The 19,629-nt window shown below is 38.6% G+C and overlaps 1 protein-coding gene across 3 annotated transcripts in view; it reads right to left on the reverse strand.

The window, feature by feature from the left end:
* MYO6 (myosin VI) overlaps nt 1–19,629 on the reverse strand; it is a 160,801-nt gene that overhangs the window by 17,870 nt on the left and 123,302 nt on the right. For 2 of the 3 annotated variants that reach the window (XM_089530895.1, XM_089530894.1), the window contains exons 21-28: nt 17,519–17,649; nt 16,013–16,090; nt 14,638–14,767; nt 13,626–13,716; nt 12,575–12,725; nt 10,443–10,651; nt 9,562–9,640; nt 4,345–4,505 (exon numbers count right to left, since the gene is read on the reverse strand). In XM_089530895.1, the coding sequence (XP_089387021.1) occupies nt 4,345–4,505; nt 9,562–9,640; nt 10,443–10,651; nt 12,575–12,725; nt 13,626–13,716; nt 14,638–14,767; nt 16,013–16,090; nt 17,519–17,649 (1,030 nt within the window). Of the gene's footprint in view, nt 1–2,788; nt 2,828–3,288; nt 3,319–4,344; nt 4,506–9,561; nt 9,641–10,442; nt 10,652–12,574; nt 12,726–13,625; nt 13,717–14,637; nt 14,768–16,012; nt 16,091–17,518; nt 17,650–19,629 lie in introns of all 3 variants that reach the window. The other variant, XM_089530893.1, reaches the window with a different exon arrangement.

Consider the following 19,629-nt stretch of genomic DNA (forward strand, 5'->3'; position numbering starts at 1 on the left):
ATGAAAGGAAACCTGGATGGTAGTCTTGCTTCGCTATTCCAACACTTCTCTTCCCATTTATGTCAGGCTCACCTCCCACTGCCAGGACCCACTGCACTGCACCTCCCAAATTAAAAATGAAAAAACAGAACTTGGAAGTGGCCTTGGAGAAAAGGGCTTTACAAAAACAAAATGTTTTAAAGGCAGTGATTACAACTTGTTTAAAAATGAAATCACTGTTTCTGAAGTGAGGTGTTGTCAGATTCCCCCCCCCCCCCAGCTATAATCTATACCTCCCCATAGAGAGCAGATAGAAGAAACTGCATGTTTCTGGAAAGGGATAGGTTCATTCCATCTGAATCACCAACATTTTAAATTCACTCTCTTTTTTACAAAATCAAATTTCATTTTGTTTCTCTTTACAAATATTATTGTCTGAATAAAACTGCCTTATTCTGTTAGATCTAATGTGATAGTTAAAGGTAATTCTACTAAAAGCAAACCCCTACTCTTGGTTAGAATTTTGTTAGAACTAGACAAAATTCTCCAAAGTTATTATCTAGCAGACAGAATAAAACTGGCAATAGTGATCCAACTATCTCTGCCAACAGGGACTCAATTTTCAATATTAAAATATTAATGGTGGATTCTGTTCCTTGCCAATTAATGTGATCTCAAATGTGGCATTTGGCCTTTTGCTGAAAAATCAATAGCCTTCTTATTGCAGTCATTACATTAGGGCATGTCACAAAGGTACAGCTTAGAAGACAAACATATTCCCCATGCGCTATTTAACCAATTTGAAACTCAAATGAATTTTAGGATTTCATTGTCCTTACAACTACAGAAGGCAAGTGAAAATAATCTGTCCTGTAAGGGCACAATGAAATGTAAAGGTTAAGTTTCAAATTGCTGGCCCAGTACCTGTTAGATACTAAAGGGTGCCTAGTTATATTGAATTTCTTCAGTATAATGGCTAAGCTTCTTGAACAATTAATGTGACAAATCTAGAGGATTTTCTTTATTTAGCTGCATTGTCCATCAGCCTAACAGAACTGAGCACAAAGATCTGGGGTAAAAGGAGAAATGTTTAAGAATGGTGGCCTGTTACAGACTGCCAAAATAAAGCTGCTTTGGGTCTCTTTGGAGTTATGCTGTTTAAATGATGCATGCATCCTAAGAATCCGGAAGCTGCACCAAAGCTGCACTCCAGTGCTTAGGAATGGAGTGTGGCTTTCGCATCATTTAAATAGCATACCTCCAAAGAGACCCGAAGCAGCTTTATTTTGACAGTCTGTAACAGGCCGGTAATTCAATTGTGTAACTTAGCTTTTCTGTGATGGTTCTATGAAAATCAATCTTTTGTTTATTTTTCTTATATGACTTTACAGCTTGATTTCTCTACAGGGTCTTGATGTAAGTGTTCAACTTTCTTTTTAAAACTCCCCCCCCCCCCGCATAATCCCACCTTCAAGTGATCCCACCTGCCCAAACTATATCACAAACCTGATATCCCCTTTATTTCCTTGTGCTGTTTCTCAAGCAGTATGTTCTGTTGGAGGAAGAAATGGGGGCACTGCCCACCCACAAAGTAGGAATTCTGTCCCCCACTGAATTTTTCTTCAATCCCCAAATCTCTAGCATTGCAGTAACAGAAAACTTCAGTTGAGCATTAAGAAATATAGCATCCAAAGAAAAGGGGAAGTTGAAATACCAGGGGAATGCAAATATAACAGTTCAATGTCTCATTCTCTGCAGTGCTAGAAATTTGGGGACTGATGGAAATTTTTGTATTTGAGGGGGCAGTGCCCCCCTTCTCTGTAGCTATACCCCCATGTATTCTGCTATTTAGAAATTTATGTCTAAATCCCCCTCCCTTTAATCACTAGCAGACAAAAGGAAGAGTTAAGACAGCTGTTTAGATTTGGTCATTATATAAAATCCAAGCCTTGCTTCTGTACTGCATGAAGAAAACAACTCTTGGGAACGTAACACAGAGAGGGGGGATTTTATGGATTTAAAAGTAATATATAAATAGCTTAACATCAATTATTTAATCAATTGTTCGGTGATATTCTTTTTTTAAAAAAAAACACATTCCAAAGAAAGTAATGCTTCATCTTAGCTTCTTGCTACAAGGGTACATCTGTTCTAGTGGAAAGAAAGACATTTTTTTAATTTGCTGCTCATAAAAGCCTTACTGAAGTCCTAGAAAAGAATACTAACATTATTCACACAAGGCTACTGAATATATGGCATCTGTCTATTAGCATTCCAGCTAATAGTAGTTAAAGGATGCTGTCAACAAAGTAAGTTTCCAGTCTCATCATTCTTTAAAATAGATTTGTCTTAATTGATTTTCAATAGCTACATACGTAAATGTAATATCAAAAAGAGACCTATAGGGTCTCCATCTCAAAATACATGATACCAAAGACACCTGAACTCTTGGTTTTGAGGAAAAGGTGAAAAGATGGAGTGTAAAGTTTAACAACAACAACAACATTAGTAATGACAACATAAAATAGTGAAATCTGTTGAAATAATGTAAGTCCACAATCTTGTAGAACTTTACTGAAAATTAATGTCTCTTCATGCAACTGATATAACAAAGGGTGAAATTATTAGAAAAAGAAATAATCTAGTTGCAAATTGGTACTAAATTTGTACAGTGATTGCATCTTGATTTGAAGTTATTTATTCATGTTCTCAAACCAATTCAAATGAATTGAACTGCCTTTTATTTTAGCTTATGATTCTTTGATGTGGTGATTAAATTGATTTACCGGTGGCATCCTGTTACACCCACCTAGACAAAAGTGCTGATATTTCTGTAGCCATTTGCTCCCTATAAAAGAAGTAAGTGCATGTGAGGAAGGGAGGCACAGTACAATGTTCAAAAGAGTTTTACTATAGTAATGTTAGTAAATGTATAAAATCTAATACTGGTTCAGCAGTCAGGTATCCTGCCCTAAAACATATGCTGTATTAAACCAATCCCAGTAAAAAAAAGAATCATTCATGCTGAACATATATTCATGTTCAGAATATATACATTGAATTAAACACCCTACTTTTGTCAGATCCCATTCCTATGTGACATTTAGATTATAACCAACTGTAACTTCATATAAGCAGTCTGAAAGATTGACAGTTAAATAGGATGTATTGACTGCATGCTCAAATTATGTGTATTTGAGGGTAAAGAATGAAGGTGGCTTATCATGTGAAAATTATTCTAATTTTTTAAACCCACAGATTTTGATAGAATGCCCCAAAGCAGAAAGAAAATGAAAGAAAATGTCATACGCAGTCATTTGACAGCTTGCTCCATTGGGTCTGCAAACAGAAGACATTTAAATTAGTTTAGCCTTTTCCTAAGTAGTTTTGTACCAATTTGCAACATTAAAAAAGGCAGGTTACATAAAAGAAAAGTTACTCTGCAGATTAACAGAAGCCTGGTTTCCATTTATTTACACATTATATTTCTATCCCATCATTCTTTGGAAGGGTTACATACATGGTTCTTCTTCTCTTCCCATTTTATCCATACAAGGCCCCACAAGGGATACATGGTGAGAGAGGATAACTGGGCTAAAGGTACCCTGTTAGCTTCTCTTTTTTATTATTAAATTTTAATACACATAATACAAACCAAACCAACAGACAACAGCCAAACAACAGCCGAACAGTCAAAAACAATAAAAAAAACCCAGAAAAATGAACTATATCATCTCCATCTGTACATATCCCCCTTTTAACCATATAAATTTTCTTGCAACATTTAAATCCTTTAAGTCATTCACCTTTACTTTCCCATCTTCTCATGCATACTTTCTAAATATAGTAAAATATTCTCCTATATTTTTTCCATACAACACGCACTGACTTCCTTTTTCTTCTCGTCCTGGGTAAACCTTTGCTGCTCTAATTTGTCTTATATCCTCTTATGTTCAATCTTTACTTAAATTTGTCCTGCTCTTCTATGAATCTTTATCTTCCTCATCTTTTTTCCAATTCCCATGAAGGTTCATCACTGGTGGTGATAATGGGCATCCCTGACAGGTTCCCTTTTGAATTTTTATTGTTTTTGTCCTCTCTCCGTTTATAATAATTCTCACATGTTAGTTTGTATATATTGCTTTAATCCAGTCTATAAATTTATTACCTATATCCATTCTCAGTCCAGACAGCATCTGGAACAACATGGCATCTAGATTAGAAGTTTTTGTGTGTAGGGTGGAGACTGATGGACTTGTCTTTATTAAAAAAAAGGCATAACAGTGTTTTTAAATAACATATTGTATATATATCCTCTGAATGGAAATGTATTTTTCAAAGAGCAGAACCAAAAAAGTGCTGTACCTGCGTAGTCCCAAATCTAGCTGAGATTCATCATTGATGAGTTCCGATTCACTCTGGGCAATTCTCATGGCCAGCTCATGATCTCTGCGTTCTTGCTCCAGAACTGCTTGCTGCTGGCTGGCTTCTTCACGCTCTCTGGCAAGCTGAGCCTCAACTTCAGCCTGCACAATGATGAAGAACATGTTTCATGCAAGTTTACAAGTCCACTTACCCAGTGGTGTTCATAAAAGAAATTAGACCAGTTTGGGGCAGGGGGACATCCAAAGCAAAGGTGGAGGGTGTTTGGGGGCCAGGTGAACCTCTCTAACTTTGCAAACTTATGAGAAGCAGGTAAATACAATGAAATAAAATCAGCAAAAAATCATCACCATTACAAAAATGAAGAAAATTATTATTCTGGTGGTTCATAGTGCCAAGCAGACATAAAGCACTCATTCCCACCAAAAGAACTGGAAAAGGGAACCCAAGACCAGAAATTGCAATGATGTCAAATACAGTACATGTTCTTCCATGAAAGTCTACCTGCTACTCAGATTTTAGAAATAATTTGGGAGCAGTAAATATAGGAACACCTTGACTTAAATATTTTATTCATTATTTTAAGGGAAAATATTCCATAACCCATTTCCCCCCCATTTTGGGGGAGAGAGGCAGGGAAAATCCTAGGTTTTGCCCATTAAATTACACCAGTTTTTTTCACAGCAACAGCACACCTAACTGTAGGTTTCCACTCAGTTTTATGGAGGGTATATTAAAAATCCACCAATCATTGCTCAGAGGTATGTAGACAGAGCATGAAGGGTAGAGGTTTTTGACCCCTGTCTTAAATCATCTGTGTCCAAATGGGCACTACAACCCATTTGTAGTGATTCAGAGCAGTGTGAATCAAGGCAAGCAAGTAATACAATAAGAAAAGCAGTATCTGTTTTAGTGATATGAAGACCTTCATGTTAAGAGTAACCAAGGGCCTGTATACATGGGTCAAAAGGCCTGTGCTCTCCCCAGACATATGTTATCCTGTCTGGACAACAAAGGCCATTAGCACCGGGCCAGGGCCAGGCAGACCAGTCATGGATCCAGTGGATCCTGCCTGGTCCAGCCCAAAGGGGCCTTAAACCAGTCTAAAAAGATCAGCTGTTTGCCGTGGAGTATCTAGGAAACTCTTCAGTGACAACCAGCAAACCAGACAGCCTCAAGTACCCCGTACCTACCTCCATCATTGTGTGTGATGAGAAGACCCCCATTGTGGCTTCTGAGATGAGGGCACCTGGCCAGATGGATGTAGCCAGATACCCTGCTTCCACCCTTACAGGCCTCAACGAGGATCTTCTCAGCAGACCCAACAACAAAGGAAGGAGTGTAAATACCCGTCTGTTACTGTGCTGGCCCGGGGACTGACCCAGGTCTGGACCCAGATCAAGATAGCATGGGCTTGGCCCCTGTCATCCTGCCCATCTGCTTAGGGCCCAAGTTTTTAAAATGACAGAAACAAGATGTCTAGAAAATGAGTTAGATTACTAAATTGTTTACTCAAAAGCAAGCATTTTTCAAAAGTTCAAAATAATGCCAGCTGTTTTAATTTTTAAGAATGCCAGAATGGTCTAAGATCCAAGGAGCCAAGACATGACAGAAATGATTACTGAATATATTTCTCAAAGCACTTACAATACGTTGCTCTTTTGTATATCAGATTCTCAAGCAGCATGTCAAGAAGTTATTTTTGCTTTTCTCGAGAACAGGTTATTTTGAAGTTTTGTTTCTTGGCCATTTCAGAATAATTCAGCAAGAGTCTCACAGTTTTCTGCAGGACTTAATATAATTTACATAGATGGAACCCTCATTAAAACTCATGAACCTTTGTATTTTCAACCAAATTTATACAGCTATTTTCTATGCTAATTTTCTGTGGCTTCAAGTCCTAAGTAGCCACATGCTAACACACTACTACCAATGTAGTCTGAAGATTCAATTTTAAGCTGTCTAATCCAACAATTCCTTCCCATAGCAGTGGGCTGAAACAATTGACATGAATGGGCAATGGCACTCATTCCCATTATGATATTATCAAGTAATCTTTCTTTCTGATATGGAGGATTTCCTATGCAGATCCCTAATTTAGTTTAACCAGTAGTAACAGTCACCAGAAGGAATGCCAATTGGAGGTGGCCTAAGAGAGAAAGCCTTCCTAAAAGAAACATCTGCTCTGCTGCCATCAGAAAATGAAAGGAAATGGAATCCAACAGATATAGATCAGGGGTGAGGAAAGGGTGCCTCATGCATGGCATAAAGCCCCCTAATTTGTGCTCAGCAGCCCTCAAGTTTCCCAGGAAATCGCCAAAACAGTCATAAAGGCTCAAACTACCCCTATTACCCAGTATTATTCACTAAACCCCCTCTAAATGGCCAGCTTTCAGCCAAAACAAGAAGTGACATCACTTCACTTCTGTGTTGGTCATGGTATGTCCCTGAAGTCCACTAAAGGAACACAGGGGCAAACATTAGCTTTGGACCTCAATGCAATCGGCTCTCCCTGGTATGCAATTTAACAAAGCACTTTTATGTCTCTCACCAGCCAAGAAATCCTGTACCTATAAATTCAACCCTCCCCTCTGGTGCAAACTTCATTACCAGGCCAGAAAATGGGATAAAATGATGTGGCGTAAATATGAAAGATTAACATTGATCATATTCTAGTACATTGGAATTGTGTGATTTTAACCTCAAAATCTGTAAAGGATGTGCTATTAATCTCTGCCTACTAGCATTTAGACTGCATCATCTGAGACAAACATGCCATCCTTCAATTTCATCTGAACACAACCCCAAGTTCATTATACAGTTAACTCTCCATGCCACGAAGACCACCAACATTTTGGTATATAAAGACAAAGCTGCAGCTGATAATAACTGATAATAAGCCGATTCTTTTCCCATGGCTCTTGAAATATATCTAACTAAGATTATAAATAGGTAAAATAGCACAGAACTCTTTGACTGAACAACATTAAAAAAACCAAATGTCATAACTATGGTAGGTAATATGTTAAATAACTTTTCAAATATATAAAAGCAATAAATACTAAGGGCCCAAACAGACAGGCCAAAATAAAGCTACTGTGGGCCACTTTGGAAGTGTGCTGTTTAAATCATGCATGCATCTAAAGAGGCTGGAAGTCACACCAAAACCATGCTCCATTCCTAAGGACTGGGGCACACCTTTGGCGCAGCTTCTGGCCTCTTAAGATGTGTGTATCATTTAAACAGCATACCTCCAAAGTGGCCTGAAGCAGCTTTATTTTGGCCTGTCTGTTCAGGTACTTTGTTTCAGTCTACAATAGGGTTCCAAGCACAGCAAATACATACGTATTTTTTGTAGATTTTGCGTTTTTTTTCCAAATGGGATTCAGGTTCTGTATATTCTGTAAAATCTCTGAAATCGCAAGGCTTCACCTATGTTATATATTCTTTCATATGTCTCATTCATTAGTTATACAAACATTTGGAACACACAGATTATCTGGAAATTCATTGGTAAAGATACCAACAACCATCTTTTACTTCTTGTAATTTAAAACAGTTTAGAAAGTTCATAAAAAGTCACATTACAAAACAAAGAACACATCAATGAAATGTTCATAATAAAAGCAAAATTCAGCGATCAAGCAATATATTTTGTCACTGAGATGCTATTAGATTTAGACTATAACTAAAAGCTTCAGCAGATTAATATTACTTTGCAAAGAATCTTTTCCAAAGCTTGACATCTAGATCATGGCTTCATTATTCTGTCATATCCATGAATAGTAAAAGCTGTCTTATGAAACCTCAGTTCTCAAACCTGACACCTTTCTCCTAACAAGTACTTTTCTCTTTCACGCACCGGAACTTCTTTCTCCTTCAAATTCGCTTAACATTCATATTGGATTGAAAGCAGACCAGTAAATTTACAGTCTAAAATCTAGCACTCCTGCATGCACTATATGAACTACAATTGTCTATTTTAAAATGAATGCTCAGAAGGATCTTTGAAGAACTTGCAATTTGTACCTGTTCCCTTAGAGAGCTCTCCTCTCTGCCTCTCTTCCTCTTCAAACTATGCCTCTACACTATCATTGAGTGTAGAATAAAAATTCTGCAGCTAGAACTACACTACAGCTCCCTCCTCCAGGAGTCAGCATTTTGCTGTGATAGCCCCTACTTCACAGCCATTCAGTGGCTGCTGAAGAGCAGTGGAGGGGGAATGAAAACACCTTTGGTCATGTTCCCATGGCCAGATGTAGTCTGATGTCCTTATCCACTTAGATGTGCCAGGGTGCTCTTGAGGTCTTGGCAGAGCCAGACAGGGTTTTTTTTTAGTCCTCCCAGCCCTCCACTGATTATCTCAGTGAAAGGTGAGAAGGTGGAATAGGTGAGCCTTTGGTCATTTTTGAAGCAAGAAGAGAATACAAACCTTGGCAACAATAAAAAAAAGAGATAACGAGAAGTATGTCGGACTTGCAGATGTCACTGACAGGATGCTGGCCTATAACATCTAGATGCCACATATACACACACCCACATACACTCCATCTCAACAGTCTGTGAAACAGAAGGACTTCTTTAGTACAAAAGTGCAAATCATCCAGTCCTCCAAATGTGTTTGAACTGTAGTTTCCATCATTCCTCAACACTGACAATACTAAGCTTGCTGAAAGCTGCAGTCCAACAACATCTGAAAGGCTGTATAATCTCCACCCCCTTTTTTTAGAATTAAAAATTATTGCCATCTTTAACACTAAAAAAAAAAAGGGGGGGTGAGAAATCTGACAGGATGCCATGCATAAGATGGAGCGAGCTTGTTTTCTGCTGTTCCCATAGACTAAAACATAGCCAAATGGATTCAAGTTACAAAAAAAAAAGAGATTCCAACTAAATATTAAGATGAACTTATTCAATGTAAGAATTGTTCAATAATAGAATAGATTGCCTCAGAGGGTGATGGACTCTCCATGTGTGGGTCTTTAAACACAGGTTAGTAGCCATCTTATAAGATTGCTTTAGCCTTTTATTTCTGTACGGCAAGGTGGACTAGATTGCCTCTACAGTGCCTTACAACTTTATGATTCTATATATTTCAATAAGTTTCAGCCCCAGATTTTAGTGTGTCTACAATGGAAGCATTAGGATAATGCTGCAAGATACACAAAGTGTAACAACTATAGTTACCATGACACACACCTGAATTCGCCTTTCTTCTTCTTCCCTTTTTTTCCTCTCCTCTTCCTCCTGTTTTCTCTTTGCTTCAATCTCATATTTTCTAGAAAAATAAAATTGATAGTTATAGAAAGAAAGGTTGAGCTGTTACATGCCTTCTCCTCACTTTCTTGTTACCATACAATTCCAATAATCCTTTACCATTGGCTATGCCTGCTGAGGTTTATGGATGCTGCAGTCATAGTCATCTGCAGTGCACTGTGTTACCTGCATTGAGGATAGAGTTGTCCAAAATTTAAAGTCACAATAAGAATGTTGCACTGCATTGTATTTGGGGTTCCAACAAAGCAGTTACGCTGTCTCCCAGGATATTTCACTCCAATTCCCTCCACATGCCAGCTTTCCTCTCTCAGCAATCAGCATTCCACCACCACACGACATGCTCTCTTCTAATTGGATTGTTTTGGAGGGGGTTTTCTACTTAATTTTCAAAATGTTCTCTTGTACTTCTACAAGGCTGGTTCTCCCACACACCTGATATCTCCTTCCAGTACACAAGGGACACACACACACACACACACACACACACACACACACACGTGTGATTATGAAACAATTAATACATTTACTTTCTGGACAAAGAATCACCTTTTCCCCAGCAGAAAGCCTTGCTCTCTGAGTGCCCGGAAATTAAGATCTGTCTGCATTTAGTACAGGCTGGAGAGAAGATATGTGGGAAAAGCCATCTGAATCAGAAATACTGGTGGTGTTTCAAAAGTGAAAAGGATTTACAATCTCTGTTTTAAATGTGGTTCTCTCTACAATTCTGACAAAGAATATTCACTAGTTTCTTCATGCCATTTTTCCCCATTAACCTCAGACCTAGAGCTGATGATTTCACTCACAGTCTCCTTTCCTCCTCTTCCTTCTTCCGACGTTGTTCCTCTTCCTCACGCCTCTTTCTTTCTTTTTCCATCTCTTCCTGGATACGTCGCAACCTTTCTGCCTCTTCTTCCTGTTGCTTCCTCTTCTGTAGGGAACCCAGAAGTTGTTCTGAGCTTTTGACTAATGCATCATACTCCTTCTGTATCTGTTGTCTAGGCATTTCAGTGGCCTGCAAAATAAAATAATTGAAATACACACAGATATTATTTATTTGAGTTTGCTTGTTTGTTTTCTATTTTTATGCCAACTTGCTCCTAAACTGGACCCAAGGTGGTTCACAAAGAAACTTTTTAGAAAGTATAATTTAAAAAAACACAATTTGAGGAGACCTTTCTGGCCATTTTTGGCTAGAATAAACCCTTTTTAACAACAGGAAGTGAGCAGAAGTTCACTTCCTGTTTATTTATTTTTAAGTCCTTCTGGGGCTATATTTGCCCAGAGGGGCTTAAAAATGTGGTTGAATTGCTCCCATGCCACCCTTGAGGGCTTCTAGGGCAAACAAAATTGAAATCTTTTTGAAGTTTATCACATCAAAGCCTGTAACATTCCCATTGAGTTCTGAAACGGTTACGAGCAGAAACGCTTTGGGAATAGGAATTATCGCATTGGAGAAGTTATAACAGGATGATAACGTTATGGGAATGCATTTTGCCACACAGTACCTTCCTTTTTATCTGAGTACGTTCTCATATCGTTCCGCTATTCCGCATGCGTATTTAATTTGGAGGGGAGTGATACCATGACTTCATCACTCAATCGTCTTTTTGACCCGGAAATCTTCTTACATGCATACGCATAACACACACATATGTACAAAACAACATATGTGTGTGTGTGTGTGTCCATAAACAAAAAGATATACGTGTGTATGTGTGCGTGTGAATATATATACATATGTATGTATCCATACCTATTATATATATAAACAAACACACACGCACGCAGGCACACACACACACACACACACACACACACACACACACATCGAGATAGACATATAGATATACATGCATACACATATCACTCACATATTTAAAAACACATATATATATATATATATATATATATATATATATATGTCCATAAACAAAAAGATATATGAGCGTATGCGTATGTGTGAATACAGTGGACCCTTGTTATACGCTGGGGTTTGGTTCCAAGATCTACCGTGTATAACAAAATCCGTGTATGCTCAAGTCCCATTAAATATAATGACATAGCAAAATGGCGTCCCTTATAAAAAATGGAAAACCAAGGTTTGATATTTGAAATTTATATATATTTTGAACATTTTCAAACCGTGTATGCTTGAATCCGTGTATAAAAAATCCGTGTATAAGAAGGGCCGACTGTATATATACATATGTATCTATGTAAACAAACAAAAAAACATAAACATGTGTGTGTGTGTGTGTGTGTGTGTGTGTATATATCCATAAGAAATTAACAAATAAACATTTTTTAAATGTGATGTGGAGAAAAACCATTTCTGCTTTGAGGAAAATCATTCCTCTATGGTCACATGGCGCCATGTCATACTCAGAAGAGCATTAGGCTTTTTGGACGCTCTAAGACTGCAGAGGAGGAAATTGTCTCAGACAATCAGGACATGAGGACTGACAGAACAGATATAAGAACGGATAGGATTACTGCAATAACTTTTCATGTAACGGTATGATAACGTTTCATCTGTCGGAGAACTGTTTTTCATCATTTTCACCCTGGAACGCTATTGGAACACTTTGGAACACTTTGGGCTCGGAATGAGAACTCAATGCGAACCATACTGTGCGATAAACTTCACTACGTTCCGTTCTCATTCCATTCCCGGAATGTTATCATTACACTGTACGGTAAACTTCTTCGATTCCTGGATGACCCAGGGAGTCTCTAAACGTAATGAAAAGGCCCTCCACAACCCCTAGTGTTTATTGGGGTATCCTGGAACAATCTGTGACCCCTGGGAAACTCTGGGGGGTTACAAAAAATGGCACTGAGTGTGACATGTAATCTTGCAGACCACACTTTGACCTCTTTTGTTCTACAGAAAGTAATTATGTTCCTTTTCCCCTGCCCAAGTGTTACATCTTACCTTGATCTTGACCATCAGAGCATCAATAGACATTTCAAGGTCGTTGACCTGCTTGCTCATTTCTGCTTTTCCCTCTTTCAGAGCACTCACTACTTCATTGAATTTGTCAAGCCTTGTCTTCAGTGTTCGAACCTTGATTAGACCATCTATGCTGTGAAAGGAATATCTAAGTTTCAGATAAATTCTTGCATGTAAGAAGCAGCGAGCTGAGGGCAAACAGGGGCTAAAAACCTGTACTATGCTGTGCAACAACACAGAAAGTGTAATATGGTAATAGCAAAAGTAAATTTATTCTATTTTAGGTACCAAGAGAAATGAATGTTAGGATGGGAGAAACGTTCAATAAGACTGATTCTGGAAGTTGCCTCAAGACCGTGGAAACTTTCTCAATATGACAGAGTGGTGCTAGAAAAAAGTACACTTGATCTGTTCAATAATATTTTGTCTTCCTGTTTCAGATAATTACAGGTATAACAGGTACATAAGTCTGTAGATATAATGGCTCTTTGAAGACCTAACATTTGGCTAAGTAAAAAGATAAAGGAAACACTAAGAGCATAAAGGGCATGATAGGAAATGTATTGAGGACTGGTCCATTCACTTCCCATCCCACCACCGTTTCCACTGAATGCTGCCATGTTCTCTCCATTAAATCTTTAAAGACAGGGATTGGGGACATAGAATCATAGAATAGAATCATAGAATCATAGAGTTGGAAGAGATCACAAGGGCCATCCAGTCCAACCCCCTGCTCTCCAGCTGTTGTTAAACTGTAATGTGTATCTGCCACCGCCCACATGGCTCATGGCCAAGATGTGATTCCCATTGCAGTCCAACAGCATCTGGAAGATGACTCATTCCATACTCCTGCCTTAAATTAGGCTCAGAGAGCAAGGGTGTGGTAGAAGTATCATCCTTTCCTTCCTGTTTCTCAGTATCTTAAGGCATGAAGATTTTTACCAGCACCAATACCATGCAGCTAATTTGGTTTACCAGCAAAGATATTTAGGAATGGGATACAAGACTTGATACAACTCTTGCTTCTTCTTACCGTGGTTGATGCTTTCTCTTGCACAGCCACATACGGATAGTCTTTTGTATTTTGATGCAGGCACTTGCTCTGTATTTTATTTTGTTTTTCACTGTAATAAACAAGGAAAAAATAGACATTTTCAGAATCTGACAATACCACACACATTTGCAGAAAGGATGTTTTTCAATGGAAGGGGTAAGTAATAGTTCAGGTAGATTACAAAGGCCTGCTTAACCTTCCTGTCACCACAGCGTTCCCAGGCATTGCGTAATTATCATTTGCTATTTGATATTCTTTTTTGTTGCCTGTTTTATTGAACCATTTCCTGTATTGCTATGTATTTTATATGTATTATCCTATTATTTCTTATATTGTACACCATAGGCAGGTTTACTCTTATATATTTATTGTTTTTATGTACAGCGCTGTGAAAATCTACAGAGCTATATTAATAATAATAATAATAATAATAAAGTTATGCAGGGCTTTGTGGTGTAGGAGACCACCCTAGTACCTTCATGCCCAATAGAGAGTTGCGGCCATTGCTTCTGAATTTGTAGCAGTTGTAATTGTGGTGGCACCAGTCAAATTTTGGTGATGGCAGTGGCATGATGGTATTAATATGGCCCCTGATAAATTCCATGGGGGCAACATAAGCATCTTCAAATCAAGAGAATTGAGCATCCTTGGAATAATGGGTGATGTCTCCATTCTCTCTGATGCAGTTAAGATGCAGAGGCTGGCAACAATTTTTGTACAAGTGGGATTTACACTTCAAACATTTGCCTAATGATAAGGCTTGGCAATTTCTGTGGAACTTCAGTAAAACATTCAATCAAACTAAAATTCCATCAAGACAAGCATTCCTGCAAATCCCATCAGCCCTACACACAATACAGCCAATGAAATCAGGTGGATAGGTGCTGCATGAGTGCTACATGTTGCTCCACTCTGCGTTAGCACTTTAAGCAACTTTGAACATTTGGCTCAGAAAATTCCCACCCCCCTTACAAGGTACTTAAATACATACATTTAATGACCGACAGAGAGCACCACTGAATCTTCTTCCAGCGACTACAGATAAGCCAATGGTTGACTCGTTTAACCAACTCAGCAAGATGATCTGGATCAGACTTCATGATTTGATCAAACTCTGCAAACTAAAAATCAAAACCAGCTTCACACAAGGGATGGGGATTTAGAAGGCATTCTTCATGGAATGTTAAAGAACAAAGTGCTCTGTTATAAGTAGAATGTTGTAACCCTGACAACATGAATGGTGGCTAAACTAGCAGCTGGCCAGCTTCTGTGGTCTAAACAAGGTGCTGTTGTATGTGTGTGCCTCCAAGTTGCCTGTTGACTTATGATGACCCCATGAACCTGATAGGGTTTTCTTACGCAAGGAATACTCAGAGGGTTTTTTGCCAGTTAACTTTCTCTAAAATCCAACCTACAGCAGCTGGTATTCATTTGCAGTCTCCCATCCAAGTACTAACCAGGGCTGACCCTGCTTACCTGCCAAGATCAGATGATATCTGGCACCTTTAGGGTATTTAGGCTACATGAGGTGCTAGTACTAGCCTTTAAAACCACCCAGGATCTAGGACGTGAATAATTTCATGTATAATTTCTCACTTGGTGGTCTGGCAGAAGTTTCCAACTCTAGATTTGATGACTGATATATAGACATCTACATATCAATATATACAGACCAATGTGGTGTTTTTGTGCTGGACTAGGACTCCAGGAGACTAGCATGCAAATCTCTCCTTGGCCACATAAAGCGATTGGTTGATTTGAGTAAGACAAGCTCTCTCAACTTGATAGCACGTCCCCTCCGAACAAATTTTGTCAGGAAAACCCTGTGATAGGTTTGCCTTGGGGTCTCACTTATGGGGTCGCCACACACAACAACAAATACTGTTAAAAAAATGAATAGGCCTCCTGCAACCATGGAGGCTTAGCACTATCCAAAAAGCTCCATAAAGCTTCTTCTCTCTCTCTTGGCCTTTAGGAAAAGATGTAAGGCCTATTTCTTTGCAAATGCTTTTCGATTACAACACTGCATCATCAACTGTGGAGGTTTAAAGGTTTGTCCAACTTTATGACTTTCCAAATTGCAGAGATGTATCTTTTAAATCTGGCATAAGCCCCCATGAGCAAGGAGAGAGCTGGAGTTGAAATATTTTAAATAAATAGAGAAATAAAACATGAAGACAGCCAGGTCAATTTGTGTATTTGCATCATCAACACAGACAAGATTAAATTGAGTTTTCTTACAACCCAGCTTTCAAGTAAAGCAGAACTACCTTAGCTATCAATTACTTTGCAAAAAGGATGGAGAGAAAATATTAATCATGCCATTTCACCTTCATCAGTTCTTCATGGATAGCTGTAATGCTTACCTTGCCGGGTCTAAAAAACACTTTGGTTAATCCAAATTTATAGTCATTTTCATTCAATCCAAGAGCTTTGAAGAGTGCCTAACAGAAAAGAAAAACACATGTGTTCATAAAACAAATCTTTTGAGAGATTAAAGGTTACAACAAGAGCTTGGAAATAATTTACTTAAAAGTTCAGTGGACCCTTCCCATCTACAATGGTTTGGTTCCAGGACAAACCACAGATGTGGATGCTCAAGTCTCATACTATTCAGTGGGTGGCAATGTGTTTGCAACATGTTAGCCAAAGTGCATTTTTCTGAATTTTGGTGTGCATGTGGTATTCCACATGACCCCAGTGGACCCTGTCATGCAGTCCACCATAATCCCCAGAGGGATGGGACATGTACGCACTACACCCAGGTGAGGTCAATCTAATGGGACCTTTTGGGAACAATACCCCAGCAGGTAGTTTGGAAGTTGCAAATGGGATCCTCATCATCTCCATAATCAGAAGAATGGGTGATGACTGCCAAGATATCTCACCTGATGAGTGGCTAACACCTTAACTCTCTTCCCATTTCCCTTGAATATTGTCAGACCAGATTACCTCACCCCATACAGTCTAAGACTTTGACCTGCAGCTAGTTTTAGCCTTCAAAAACCCCTGGAAATCCCCCTCAGTGTGCTAGTTTGGAGTTCATGGGGACACTACATCACTGTGATCTCTAGTCTTGCTCCAGCACTTCCGTTCAACTAACGCTCTCAGAACAACTGTGTCTCAACTCACTTCACCCAAGTGGACTCCGGAAGCAAGCCCAGCTATTAGTAAGTATAACCCGTAGTTCTGCCTCAAACCCTATACCAAGCTAATCCCTGATTTCCTGAGCCTTGAATGAATGAATGTGTGATAGTGAAATACTGTTTAAATAAAAATATACTTAATTGGAGACTTCTGCCTCTGCATCATTTCTTGGATCTACCGGCCCCTCGGTATACAGGCGGGAGACAGTTTCATAGAGTCCTTGTAGCCGGCCCCCACTCAATTTGAGCTAAGTAAAATTCCTCTATATAGATTTTAGCTACAAACTGCATCAGCGCATCTGCCTGCACATGTTTGGGATCCGAAGGTAGTCAAATCCATGGATTCCTAGCCTGCCGATAGGGCAGGCCCACTGTAACTTATTAGCCCTAATTAATTTTTTAAAATTTAACTATGATTTTAAAATTTGTTATTTCAATCATTAAATGCTAATGATGTTACTTCTGAGTAAAGGGTAATGCTTTGCTTTAATACATTACTGAACATTTTTAGTCATTTTAAATTATATTTTTATTGTAATGTTTTAACAAATTTAATATTTAAAAAATGCTTGACAGTTTAATGTTTTCAAATTAATTTCTTCACAAATTAATGTTAACAAGTTAATGTTAATGCAAACATTTGTAAGCTCGGTATCAATTAATACCAGTTTGTGATGACACATAACACATAAAAGCAACATATTTCAGCCTTCTCAACATTAGTACCTTGCAGAAGAGTCTCGGATCCAAACGAGTCAGCTTTGGAGGCATGTACTTTTTGTACATATTATATAGTTCGTGGAAAGAAGCACGCGATGGGAAGCCACCTTGCATCAAATCCAAAACAGACACCATACCTAGAGTAACAAACATAGAATTAAATGCCACAAAGGAAATTAAGGAGACACAGCTGTCATTCTCTCAGTGGATTCAGATGAGTGTCAAAAACATAATAACCATGTTACAGTTTCATCTTGAGACGTAGTGACTGGCTAAAGGTCATCTAAGGACATTCATGGCTGGTTCTCCCCATTCTTGTCTGACATATTAGTCACAATACTACCTGTGGCCCATAATAATAACAACAACAATTTTCTATCCTGCCTTTTTCCCAGTTCAGACTCAGAGTGGCTTACAACAAGTTAATAAAAACATTATTAAAAATTCACAAAACACACTAAACAGATTAAACAATTAAAAAAACAGATTAAAACATAGATCACAAGAGTTAGCAGAATTCAGCACATTGTTTAGGTGAGACAGGTCTTATGCAGTCGCTCATCAAATGCCTGTCAAAACAGAAAAGCCTTTATTTGTCTGCAAAAAAAAAAAGCAGGGAGGGTGCCAGTCTAATTATCTTGGAAGGGAGTTCCAAAGCCTGGGGGCAGCCACTGAGAAAGCCCTTTCTCTCACATTCTCACCAGAGTCTGCACCTTTGTCCAAGCTTATCTCTCGGTCACACTGAAAGTGGATGAGAAAAAATATTTACTACCATTCTCTAAGGTGGTGCAAGGCAGTGCTTCTTGACCTTTTTACTTTAGAGATGTTTTGGATTTCACCATCCAGAATCCCTAAACACTGATTCTGGTGCCTGGAGCTTTTGGCAGTTGAAGTCCAAACCAACTGAAAGTCTAAAGGTAGAGAACTACTTCTCATAGACTTTTCCATAAACATTGTATTTATTTATTATACTTATTTATATCCCATGCCTTTCCCAGTCTGGGATTCAAGGTGGCTTACAACAGTTAAATAAAACAAAATTTACATCATACAAAGGTTTAAAATAAAATTAAAAAGTTTAAAACACAGCTTTTAAAAAAACACAAACAGACAGTATTGCACACTGTGCATGTTCAATTCCTCCTGAGCAGTAATGTCTTCAGAGGCCGCCTAAACAAACAAGCAAGCAAGCAAGCAAGAAGTCTTGCTTGTAGAAACACAGCAGGAAAGGTGCCAGGCTGGTCTCTCTAGGAAGGAGCCTGGGAACAGATACAGAGAAAGCCCTCTCTCCTATGTCCCCACCAAATGTATATGTGAGGCTTGAGATAGAGAGAAAGGCCTACCTGGATATCAAAACAAGGGCAGGCACATATAGGGAAATATATTTCTTCAGGTAACATGGACCTGAGTTGTACAGAGCTTTACAGGTTATAACCAGCACTTTGAATTGTGGCCAGAAACACACTGGCAGCCAGCAGAGCTGTTATTAACAAGGGAGTTACTGTATATACTCATGTATAAGTCTAGAATTGTTAGTTTAAAAATTGACCCAAAAAATCTGAGTCCACTTATCCATAGGTCAATGTAAGTACTGTATCTTAACTCTCATAAAAACAGAAACCATCCCCTGGTGTAATCTGTACTAGAAGTGCTGCCCGCCTCTCTACTGTTTAATCCATCCAAACCTTCACTGTGAACACAAAGTTATACCTCCTGCAATTTTGTATGTTCTTTGGCATTGTTTTCCATTGCTTCATCTTTTAGATCCTTTGCTACATGACCCAAAATCTTACTTTTGAATTTTCCACAGGTCATATCAAAATCCATCATTTTGGCCCAAAGATCTGCCCTTGACTTATACATGAGATATAGTTGAGTATATATGGTATGTCCTTCCTGGCTGCAGCTCTTTGGACCAGCTGATGTTTCCAAACACTTTTCAAAGGCTGATCCACCTTTTACAGTAAATCCAGACAGAATGTAAACAAGGCATGGGTCACAGCTGCCAGATCTGAAACCTCTAGGAACAGGCATAGATAGTGCACAACCCTTAACTGGGCCTAGGCTATTTGAAGGACCATATCTTCCTTTATGAACCCACTAGAACACTGAGATTG

This window comes from Sceloporus occidentalis, unplaced genomic scaffold, assembly GCF_023333645.1.
Source record: "Sceloporus occidentalis isolate IW3139 unplaced genomic scaffold, rSceOcc1.0.p SCAF_6, whole genome shotgun sequence".
Lineage (NCBI taxonomy): Eukaryota > Metazoa > Chordata > Lepidosauria > Squamata > Phrynosomatidae > Sceloporus > Sceloporus occidentalis.